Source organism: Nycticebus coucang, chromosome 5 (genome assembly GCF_027406575.1).
Source record: "Nycticebus coucang isolate mNycCou1 chromosome 5, mNycCou1.pri, whole genome shotgun sequence".
NCBI classification, from domain to species: Eukaryota; Metazoa; Chordata; class Mammalia; order Primates; family Lorisidae; genus Nycticebus; species Nycticebus coucang.
In genome coordinates this window covers 48726912-48739443 of record NC_069784.1, presented here as the reverse complement: position 1 = coordinate 48739443, position 12532 = coordinate 48726912, and the positions used below count along the sequence as shown (strand labels likewise).

The 12532-nt window shown below is 38.2% G+C and overlaps 1 protein-coding gene across 1 annotated transcript in view; it reads left to right on the top strand.

The window, feature by feature from the left end:
• SPAG17 (sperm associated antigen 17) overlaps positions 1 to 10183 on the top strand; it is a 300150-nt gene extending 289967 nt beyond the window's left edge. The window contains exons 44-48 of the mRNA XM_053591252.1: positions 2545 to 2681; positions 2967 to 3151; positions 5219 to 5279; positions 7773 to 7917; positions 10044 to 10183. Of these exons, the coding sequence (XP_053447227.1) occupies positions 2545 to 2681; positions 2967 to 3151; positions 5219 to 5279; positions 7773 to 7917; positions 10044 to 10183 (668 nt within the window). The remainder of the gene's footprint in view (positions 1 to 2544; positions 2682 to 2966; positions 3152 to 5218; positions 5280 to 7772; positions 7918 to 10043) is intronic.
• Positions 10184 to 12532: the final 2349 nt, after the last annotated feature.

The window sequence follows — 12532 nt, the reverse complement described above, 5'->3', positions numbered from 1 at the left end:
TGCTCTTTAACATTATAATGGAAGTTTTAGCCACCGCAATTAGGGAAAAAAAGGGTATCCATATAGGGTCAGAAGAGATAAAACTTTTGCTCTTCGCAGATGATATGATTGTATATCTGGAAACCACCAGGGATTCTACTACAAAACTCTTAGAAGTGATCAAGGAACAGTGTAGCATCTCAGGTTACAAAATCAACATTCATAAATCTGTAGCCTTTATATATACCAACAATAGTCAAGCTGAAAAAACAGTTACGGACTCTATTCCATTCACAGTAGTGCCAAAGAAGATGAAATATTTGGGAGTTTATCTAACAAAGGACGTGAAAGATCTCTATAAAAAGAACTATGAAACTCTAAGAAAAGAAATAGCTGAAAATGTTAACAAATGGAAAAACATACCATGCTCATGGCTGGAAAGAATCAACATTATTAAAATGTCCATACTACCCAAAGCAATATACAATTTTAATGCAATCCCTATTAAAGCTCCACTGTCATACATTAAAGATCTTGAAAATATAATACTTCTTTTTATATGGAATCAGTAAAAACCTTGAATAGCCAAGACATTACTCAGAAATAAAAACAAAGCAGGAGGAATCATGCTACCAGACCTCAGACTATACTATAAATCGATAGTGATCAAAACAGCATGGTACTGGCACAAAAACAGAGAAGTAGATGTCTGGAACAAATAGAGAACCAAGAGATGAATCCAGCTACTTATCATTATTTGATCTTTGACAAGCCAATTAAAAACATTCAGTGGGGAAAAGATTCCCTATTTAACAAATGGTGCCGGGTGAACTGGCTGGCAACCTGTAGAAGATTGAAACTGGACCCACACCTTTCACCATTAAGTAAGATAGACTCTCACTGGATTAAAGATTTAAATTTAACACATGAAACTATAAAAATACTAGAAGACAGTGCAGGGAAAACCCTTGAAGAAATCAGTCTGGGTGAGTATTTTATGAGGAGGACTCCCAGGCAATTGAAGCCGCTTCAAAAATGCACTACTGGGACCTGATCAAACTAAAAAGCTTCTGCACAGCCAAGAACACAGTAAGTAAAGCAAGCAGACATCCCTCAGAATGGGAGAAGATATTTGCAGGTTATGTCTCTGACAAAGGTTTAATAACCAGAATCCACTGAGAACTCAAACGTATAAGCAAAAAAAGAACAAGTGATCCCATCGCAGGCTGGGCAAGCGACTTGAAGAGAAACTTCTCTGAAGAAGACAGGTGCATGGCCTACAGACATATGAAAAAATGCTCATCATGTTTAATCATCAGAGAAATGCAAATCAAAACTACCTGGAGATACCATTTAACTCAACTCCAGTAAGATTAGCCCAAATCACAAAATCCCAAGACCAGAGATGTTGGCCTGGATGTGGAGAAAAGGTAAGACTTCTACACTGCTGGTGGGAATGCAAATTAATACATTTCTTTTGGAAAGATATTTGGAGAACACTTAGAGATCTAAAAATAGATCTGCCATTCAATCCTATAATTCCTCTACTAAGTATATACCCAGAAGACCAAAAATCACGTTATAACAAAGATACTTGTACCAGAATGTTTATAGTAGCCCAATTCATAATTGCTAAGTCATGGAAAAAGCCCAAGTGTCCATCGATCCACGAATGGATTAATAAATTGTGGTATAGGTACACCATGGAATATTATGCAGCCTTAAAGAAAGATGGAGACTTTCCCTCTTTTGTGTTTACATGGATGGAGCTGGAACATATTCTTCTTAGTAAAGTATCTAAAGAATGGAAGAAAAAGTATCCAATGAAACTAATTTATGGCTTTCATATGAAAGCTATAACCCAGTTACAACCTAAGAATATGGGGAAGGCGGAGAGGGAGGTGCCGGGGGAGATGGGCAGAGGGAGGGTGATTGGTGGGATTACACCTGTGATGCATCTTACAATGGTACATGTGAAACTTAGTAAATGTAGAATATAAATGTCTTAACGCAATAACTAAGAAAATGCCAGGAAGGCTATGTTAACCAGTGTGATGAAAATGTGTCAAACGGTTTATAAAACCAGTGTATGGTACCCCTTGATCACATTAATGTACACAGCTATGATTTAATAATAAAAAAAAAGATTTTTGCACTCATTAACTTTAAGGAATCTTTCAGAGTTGATATGTTATCCTATTACATTCTGCAGATTTAGCCGAAAGAACCCTGAAGACCCAGCTATAATTCAGTTGGTCACAGGCAAGCCACTTGACTCTTTAGAAACTTTTCTCATTTATTAAAAAAAATCAGTGCTAACATCATCTGTCCGTCCCATCTTGCAGCGTTGTTATGAGGACCAATATTAAGTTAAATATGTAAAATCATTTTATTGAAATGTAAAGATATAAAAGAAAAATTAACATAAGTCTTTGTTTCTTTAAATAAGCCCTTTAAAAAGCAAAGAAGCTTCCAAGCTGGTTTATGGTCTCAGGTACTCTACTAATTACCTCAAATGTCACTGAATATAATACCCACTTGGTGTGTCAGCTTTGTCTCCCACAGAGGCAGAACCTGGTGTGCCTGTGAACATTCCCACCCAGTCATTGCTGCAGGATGTTACAGGACAAGCAAGAAAACAAAAAGTGAAGTTGCCTCATTATTTGCTGGGTTCCAAGCCCAAATCTCTACCGCTCACAAAGGTAAAGCAGATTGGTGGACAAGTTTCCCAGAGCCCATCAGAATTTTGAACTTGAGTTTGAAAGTTTACCCTGCCCCTTACCACCTCAGCAAATTAACTGTCTTCCAATTCTCTGAACTTGAGCTTCCTGTCTTTAAAACAAAGCCTAAACTACTTTCTTACAGGGCTGTTGTAAGAATTATAAGTGTCTGTAACCAGTTATTTTCTTCTGATGACAGGAATGTATTCATATCTTGGGAACTTGAAATAAAGCTATTTATTTTTTTAATTTTACCTTAATGCAAAGGTACAAGATTCTGTTGGAGGAAAAGTGAATACATCCTCTATTGCATCCGCTGCCATTAATAATGCAAACTCATCCCCTTTCGGGTTTCACCTTCTCCCACCATCAGTGAAGTTTGGGGTGCTTAAAGAAGGACACACCTATGAAACTGTCGTCAAGCTCAAGAATGTTGGGGTGGACTTCTGCAGGTGAGGCCAAAGCACCAAGGGTCTGCTCAGGTTCCCTTTACCTACTCTATAACTTGTCCTTTGCTGCCTACATCAGTCAATGTTTATTGAATTGAACTGTGATTACACCTTAAATCTTCATGTCACTCATACAATTATTTATATACTAGTTTATCCATTAATTAATTAATTCATTCTTCAACAAATCAGTGTTTACTAAGCCCCAATTATGAGGTAAGTATGTCCTTGCCCTCCCATTAATCATTATTCATATTTAAGTAAATGTAACTCATATCCTGATCTACACTAGCAAAAAACAAGGGGATGTTGTACAAGTTTTACAATAACTAATGCAGAAAACTTGAAAGTCTCTTTCTCAAATCCATGAACTATGATAATACCAGCTGATGTTTGCTTGAATTTTATAACCTGAATATGATCATAAAATTTAATTATTTCTGCATAATTGAGGCAGAGACCTGACAGACTATTGCTGAATAAGAAACTGAGGGTACAGTGCTCGTGCCTGTAATTTCAGCACTTTTGAAATTCATCTATGTGGTAGCTCAAGGCAGGAGAATCACTTGAGGCCAAGAGTTCAAGACCAGCCTGGGCAATATAGCAAGCCTCATCTCTACAAAAAAAAAAAAAGAAAAATTATCATGGTGGTGAATGCTCATAGTCCCAGTTACTCAGGAGGCTGAGGTGGGGTGATCACTTGAGCCCAAAAATTTGATGTTACAGTGAGCTACGATCATGCCACTGCACCCTAACCTGGACAGTGAGACCCCTGACTTGATAAAAGAGGGGGCAAAATAACTTGTTTTAAGGTCTTGTAGGAGAGAGCGAGTCAGCCCCCAGACCTCCTGAGCCCCACTACATGGCAGACATACCTCACTCCATTAACATGGGTGTGCTCACCAGTTTTTGGCTTTCCCATTGGGCAGAACACCAGGTGTCTGTACCAAGGCCATTCCCCAATTACAAAGTGTCCACTGTTTTGTTTAGAATTAAACATAAGCATAAAGTGGGTTTTTCCTGTAAAAATTGGAATAAATGTTTATTTCAACTGCAGAATTACTCTTGTTGTGAGTGGCAAGTCTTTCAGGAATGTTTGTGATTCTGAGGCAGAGATGGTGGAATTCTAGAGTCAAGATTGGAAAGCATATGGAGCAAAATGACAGGGCATCCATTCAGAAAGATCTCCATCCTATTTTAGTTGAGGCAGATCCCTAACTTCAGCGACAATGTTTGCTTCCTCAGAAATAGCCTGGTGAGGGCCTCAGGCCACCAGATCATACAGTATTATTGTTCAAGTTGTTGCCAACCAAGTGGGTGGGGAGAAACAGAGTCAGCCTCAGTCCACTAAATCTCACTCATGCAGATCCTGCCTCTCCAGGATAGAATTTTGGTTTTAGAGGTTTCACCCCTCAGCTTGTTAAATTCAGCCACGATGGGATCAACAGCAAAGTTGAGGGGAGAGGGAGCAGGGCTGGGGTCAGGATGGAGGTCAGCTTTCCTCGGCATTTTAATTTACTCCAGGTCTTCAACCTTCAGGTAGAACCCACAAACCACAGGAAGGGAAAGAGATTAATAGCACCATGTGTGAGCACAGAGCTTCTTGAGTTCTGCGCCCTTTCTGTTTCTCCCTTCCTCAAACTTACAAGCCCCATACCAAGGCAGAGCGAGCCTGGGCCCCATGCTCCACTGATTTCCAAAAGAGCCTTTATTCTTCAGCTTAATGATCTGGCTGCCAGCATTTGCGTTCCCGCTGGCGGCCACGCTGAAATGCACACACCAGCCAAACACTCCCGCTGCCCAGGCCTGGGCTACGCGTCAGCAGCCAGGAAGGGTTGGACTCAGGTTGGAGTTTTACACTGATGAAAACTGTTGGGAAGGCTGTTGGGGAACAAACGGACCCCAGATTCTTCTCCCAATTGAATATTAAAGTTGTTTTTCTAATGACACGAACTCCTGGCTCCTGTGTAGCAGATATTAACACCTCCATGATTTTATAACATCCCAGCTCATTTATTGCTCATGTTTTTCATTATGGCATAAATTTATTTTCACCTTTCTGCCTGGTAGGTTTAGGGTGAAGCAGCCTCCATCCAGCACGGGACTGAAAGTGACTTACAAACCCGGGCCTGTAAGTTCTATGTGTTATCTGTTGTGTGTTTGTGTGTGCTCATGTGAATGTGTATATGTTGCCAGTAAAGTGGGCTTTTAAATCATTCTGCTCATTCAATAATGAATCTAATTCTTCTAATATCATGAGCAGAAGCTTCCTGATATTGGTACGATATTGAAGTCATTCATTTCATGTAGTAACCATAAGACACATTCTATGTGTAAAGTGAGTTAAACTTCCAGCCACAAAGACATTTCTGAAGTTCACCTTGTCTGTCTCAATACCACAGTTATGTATTGTGTGAAAACCACCCTTTAAAAAATTAAATCCTTACACAAAGTGAAATGTCTTCTGGAAAAATAATTATTCCATTCTTTATATTTTATGTAAATTTGGTTTGGCTCCTTGGTATTTGCCAGAGAATATTATTTAGTGCCATACTAAGGCATGACAGTGCATTTATTAAATTCATTAGCTGCCTCATTTCTACATAGATCTCTGAAAATACAAATTCAAAGATGTCAACCTGTTCTGACTTCATTTGATACATTCACTAAACTTGGATGTTTTGGTATTTTATATATATATATATATATAAATTAATAGTATGTCAATTTACCTTACATTATAATTTCAGAAATAAAGTAGAATATAAACAAAAGTTCATCTCAAAATATAATAAAATCACATTTGTAAGTCTTGATTATGGCATCATCTGGCTGCTTTAATACCCCTTTTATTTCATTCAGCAAACTTTGAGTTCCTCCCATACACCACCGATAGTGCCAGGGTACAGAGGATGTTAATGAGTGAGACATGTAAGGAGCTTGCAGAGCCAGGCATGTAGCTGGTACTTGAGAGGTGTGTGAGTGAGTGACAGAATTAGTACCAGGCCCATGACAAGCAGCCAGTGCTCCCAGGGTCTGGAGCTCAAAGCGGGCAGGGGGTAGACACTCACACAGGAGGGTCGGAGTGGTGCAGTGCAAAGTCTAGCTGGCTTCTCGTCCCAACTATACCACCAAGTAATGAATGCTTTGAGCCTTGTTTTTCTCATCTGTAAAAAGGGTTCAGACCAGGTGATTTCTTATCTTTCTTCTAGCTCTAATATCTTATAATCTATAAAAAAATACTACACAACCTGAAACTCCAAACAAAAATAAATTGAGTTTAAATCCTCTAATTTATGAGTACTTCTCTGAAATAATTCATCACTGTACTATCAAGATTCCAGAACCTTCACAACATAAAGCAAATGGAAAAAATCAAAGTAAATCCTTCTTCCACTTTGAGAAGTTAACAAATCTCATTTCAATTTAAAGTAGGGATTATGCCAAAAGCCAAAATGACTGTTGGATCAACCTCTGTAGGTACTAAAAACCTAGAGTGTATTCTTTGAAGCTCACTCTATACTGTAAGGTTTTTTTAGTTTATTTATTCATTTTATTTTTAGTTTTTGATGGTAGGCTTTGGCTCTGGCAAAAACTATAATCTGTAGACTTCTCCATGTGTAAAGCTAACCACTGTTCAGCTTGGTCAGTTGCCAGGCTAAATGAATATGCTCGAAGCCTGGCTAAGCCTGTGTGATGGCAGGATTCCAGCCCTCCTCATGCTGAATTTCATCATTACCCAGCCCTGCTCTGATTGTTAAGCTTGGAGGACTGAGGGTCTGATTCTCAGAAACAGAGCTGTTGGATACTCTCCAGCACACATACGTTCACAAGCACATTGTTGAAAAACTTGAAACATTTTCAATTATATTATTTATAAAACTATATTGAAGAAAAAAATTCCATTTGTATCTAATTGTTTTCCATGTGATAGTTTCTGACTTTTTTTTTTTTTTTCCCAGATAACTGTTCCCAACTCTGCTTTTTAATCCACCTCCTGGAGAGGCAACTTAGAAACATAAACAGCTCTTTCTTTCCTGGCTAGTGTTCTTTTTAAGGAACAACGCAAGAAGCCCATCCCTTGCTGTGTTCTTTCTGCATTACATATCAGATTTCTTCTTTGTTGGCGCAAACTCTCTATGAGCTTTCAGACATATACCCTTTGGCATTTAAACTAATTTTGTCTCCCTCTACTGGCCACATCCCAAAGTAGGAATAATAAACCTAGGGGTAGGGCAGGAGAGTTCTAGGATTCACCCAGTCTCTTAAGATTAAATTTATGTTTAATCTAAAATTCGTCTTTCTACCAGGATGCCAGTAGATAGGAATTCACCACTGACATTCCAAAAGGAGAGAATTGCAGAAATTTGCCTTCAGTGTGATCTCCCAAATAGCACCTAGGTTGCCCCTTCAGTGACTTGTCCTGGGTCCCCTTTACTTAATGAAATTCTACCTAAACCTGAGGTAATTCTGCTAAATGCTTATAACAGCTACCATTTATTAGTGCCAGATTTATAGGTGAGGAAATCAAAAGTAAGAGATTTTAAATAACTTTCCCAGATTGCTGTGAAACTCAGGTTTGATCAGATAATGCCTGATCCTAAAGCAACCTTGCATCTCACAGGTGGCTGCTGGTTTGCAGGCAGAACTGAAGGTGGAGCTATTCGCCATGGCCATTGGAGAAGACGGCGCCAAGGGGGCAGCACACATCTCTCACAACGTGGAGATTATGACTGAGCATGATGTTTTGCTCCTACCTGTGGAAGCAAATATCCTTTCAAGTTCAATTTGAGCAATCCTCAGTAGTGCAGAAATTCTGTACGTGTGAGGAAAACACGGGAGTCAAAATGTATCTCCATATCTTCATTAATTACATTTTTTAAATAGTAGAGTTTCTTAAGACAGAGACCGTGTCTTTATTCATTCTTCAGCTAGATTCATCTAGCTGAATCTAAAAAATATCTAACACATAGTACACCTGTAGTAACTGCAAGTTGAATAAACAATGTCACTGGCCATATATGGGATATCAGACAAACAAAATAAAAGAAAAGCAAGTCAGTCACCAAAAACCTTATAGTGTTGTTGGGGGGATAGGAAATACTTTCTTATTTTATTTCTTATAATAATTTCTTATTGTAAAGGTTGTGTAGTCACGGAGGTGTGCATGCAGTTCTTTTTTCTCCAGCCAGACAGATATCAAGCACCTATTATCTGCAAAATACTATGTGAAATATTTTATCGTATATAAGAAAGGGACAATTGGACTCTATCATAAAAGACATTATGTAACATAGTAGTGGAAATAAAGTCTTCACATTTGATTCCTGTGCTATTCTGTGCTTCTCCAGTGACATGGATCATACGGCCTACTGTACCATTCATGTTATATTTTTCTACTTGATATTTGATCGGAGTCCTATAAAATGTGAACAATTTTGACAGAAAGGGACTTTAAGTATAAACAAACCATGGCAATAGGAAAGCTCCAGGGGTTTGAGATTAGCAGGGAATTCAACATGCTGAGAGCTTAAGAAGTATCAGGAAATAGTGTGGAAAGTGGTTGGAGTCAAGTCATGGAAGATCGTGAATCTTTGACTTTGACTTCATTATTTAGTAACAGTGAACCATCACAGATTTCTGATCCAGTAAGTGATATGATAGCGTATCTTTATGAAATGAATATAGCATTATTGTGTAGGATATGTAAGATGTGTAAGAGAACCCTTGGGAGTCTACTCCAATGGGCCAAATAAAGGCAAAAGGACACAGTAGAGTAAAGTAGAGGATTTCCAGGTTAGCACAAACCTAAATGTTAGCAGGTTGAAGAGAGAAGACCAGAGGATGAGTAGAAGTAATTGAAATTGCAACATCCAAAAGAGCAAGAGAATAATCAAGACCAGAGCTGAAGGATTAATCTCAGCAAGGTGAAGGAGAGAGTTAGGGGAACTTGTGTCAGCTGAACTCAATTTCCATATGCATGGAATGGAAATGGAGTTCATGTGTTTGTTTATTCTTTCAAAAAGCCTGTAGGCACTGGGGACACAGCTATGAACAAATGAAACAGAAATCCCTGCCTATTGGTTTACATACCAGTGGGAAGACAGACAATACACACAATAAATAACACATGGACTAGGATGGCAGTAAGTACGATGGAGAGAAATATAAAGCAGGAAAGTGTTAAGGAAGATTACAACTTAGAATAGGGTGGTTGGAAAGACATCACTAGGAACTCAATGTCTCTCTATATTTTTGGAATACTGATGACTGGGTTCTTTAGAAGGACCCTAACTAAGGAATTAGTTTTTTGTTTTTTGTTTTTTTTCTTTTCCCTTCTAGGAATTAGATCAAGCCCCTCACCCTCTTCACACAGGTTACTAGATGCTGGTCCAGGGAACATAAATCATAGCTGCTGGTCACAGCAATGAGACCATTTGCATTTATGCTAATACTTTTTTCTATTTTCTAGCTTATCGATTGAACTTAGATATATGAGTAAAAGAAGATCTTGTTAGATCTTTTAATTACTTCCAATGTCAACAATGATAGTTCATAGCCCAATTCCCAAGATCCATCCCCTCCCCACAAAAAAAAAAAAGGGCATGAGATCTGATGTGGATTAGAGCTGGTCACAATGACAGGTCCTTATAGAGAGCCAGTCAGGTTAGGAAAGAAATGGGCCCCATGGAGAGTCAGAGACATTCTAAGACATGGTAATACTTGTCCTCTAATCCCTATGCCTGAGCATGTAGAATTCACACTAGACAAAAGAGAAGCTAAATCATAGACCAGAGGGTCTAGACCAGAGGGTCTACGATTCTAAAATGGCACATAGATTTGTATATACAAGTCATTCAGTCACAGAAAGCATGATCCTTAACCTGTATTTTACCAGTTTTAACAAGCAGCAATTATGACAAGCGACCAAAAGATTTTCCCCAGGGAAAAGAAAATCCCATGGTCCAGAGAACTTCTACCATTTCTTCCTCAACTCTTGGAGTCTTCATTTCTCGTAACGTTACCTCTCATTAGGCTCGGTAAATAATAAACGGGGATTTGATTGTTTGCCTTCCAAATTTGAGGATTTGATTGTGAGCCTTTCAAATTTGAGGCTTTAGACCTAAGGTTTATTCCCCTATTCTTACAGACAGAAATCAATAAGCCACTTAGCTTGGTTGAAGGATAATATTTTCTCTTAGTAAATATAATAGTTGTTCTTTTATGTATATTATAAAATCTAATACTTAGACTACCTATAAGATAGATATTCTTTGTCCCACTTGATAAATAAGGTAACAGAGGCTCAGATAATCTTAAGTGGAAGAAGTAAAATTCTAATCTATTTTAATATGATTCTAAAGTTCATTCTTTTAAGCTCTGTACTCATTGTGCAAATAAAAGTTGATCTTACTCTCCAAAACGCAGTAGCACAAACACCCCATTGGACTTCAGAATTTATAACTAAGCCAGTGGTTTTCAAACTTTTGGATCTGGGATTCCTTCTGTATTCTTAAAAATTATTGAGGATCTCAAAGAGTTTTGTTTACATGGATGGCATATATCAATAATTACTAAATTAGAATAAAAAGTGGGAAAATCTTGAAATTTGTTTAAAAATAAACCTAGTATATTAACATAAATAACATGTCTAATGAAAAACATTTTCAAAACAAAAATTTAATTGGAAAAATGGCATTGTTTTACATTTTTGGAAATCTCTTTAATGTCTTAATAGAACATCTCTGGATTCTCATCTGCTCTGTATTCAACATAATCTGCACCACATAACACGTCACACAGCTTCTGGAAAACTCCACCTTATGCCTATGGGAAAATAAAGAGAAAAAGCCTCTCCTATTAATTTCCTAATGCTACTGGGACAAATCTGTTTTTTCCTATAGCTATTATAACAAAATACCACAAACCATGTAGCTTAAAACACAGGTATTTATTCTTTTAAAGTTCACAAGTCCAAAGGTGCAAAATCAAGGTGGCAGCTGGAGTTGTTTCCTTGTGGAGGCTCTGGGAGATAGGCATCTCCTAACTTCTGGGGTTGCCAGCAATCCCTGGCATTTCTTGGCTTGTGGCTACCCCACTGCCATCTCTGTCCTCTTGTCGCATTCTTCCTTGTGTGTTTCCCAGAACCTCTCTCTTTCCTGATAAGGATTCATTCCTTGGATTTAGGGGGTCCTCTAGTCCTGAACAGCCTCATTTTAACTTGATTCCACCTGTAAAAGACTCTATTTATAAATAAGGTCATGATCATGGTTCCATTAGACATGAATCTTGGAGGGGCAAACCCAGTACCACCTGCCCTCTGGGCCCTGAAAATGGATGTTCATCCTGGGTACAGAATACATTCCTACACCCCAGTGACTTTCAACTGGTGTGTTAGAAGTGTGCAGTAAGAGGATCTTAGGTGCGCCTTGAAAATTTTTAAAGATCGTTAATTAAATTATTTTTGAAAGAAGTTCAAAGCACAGTAAGCATATCCTTTTTCTACTCTTTTTTTTTTTTGATCAACCTAATTTAATTGTGCTGTAGAAATTTACCTAGAGGTTCAAGTATGCCACGAGATAAAAAAAGATTGAAAAGCACTGCTCTATTCCAACATTCATCAGTCTTAACCCATCATTAATTCTAATCTAAAATCTCACCTAAGTACCATCCAAAGCTTCAAATTCTCTCATTAATTAAGGTACATGTGAGACTCTAAATATGACCCATCCTGGCCTGCTGTCCATCTAGGAACCTATGAAACTGGAAAACAAGTTGTCAGCTTCCAAAATATAATGGTAGAACCACCTTAGGATAAGCATTTCCATTCCCAAATGAGGAAAATGGAAGGAAAAATGAGTCACCAGTCTGAAGTAAGTTTGTACTTACTTGTAAGTAAGTTTGTATTTACCCTGCCCAGCAGGGTAAATTCCATTAAGTTTCAAGGACTGCTGGAAAGTTTTCTGCCTGCTGTTCAGATGGAGGTGATGGAGGCGCCACCAACACCAGCCTCTAGGCCCTGAAGGGCCATTTCCTCATCTTCTGAGCCCTGATGTAACACCTTTCTTAATCCAGTATGACCTCTTCTTAACCAAGTAATTATGTTTGTAAAAACCTTGTTTCTAAATAAGGTCATCCACAGGATCCAGGTGGACATGTATTTTGGGGGGACACCATTCAACAAGGTCACATCTCAATATTGTAGTCTTGGACTACACTTGGGAACCACTGAACTAAGGCAGGTTTATTTCAATTCTCATCCATGACTTTCAGAAGTTATCCCAGACTATTAAAGTCTGCATCTCTATTTGGACAATTCTGAAAACTATACAATAGTTTTCAAATAAATATTCATAATTTCTGTTGGCATTGGTCTATCAAAAG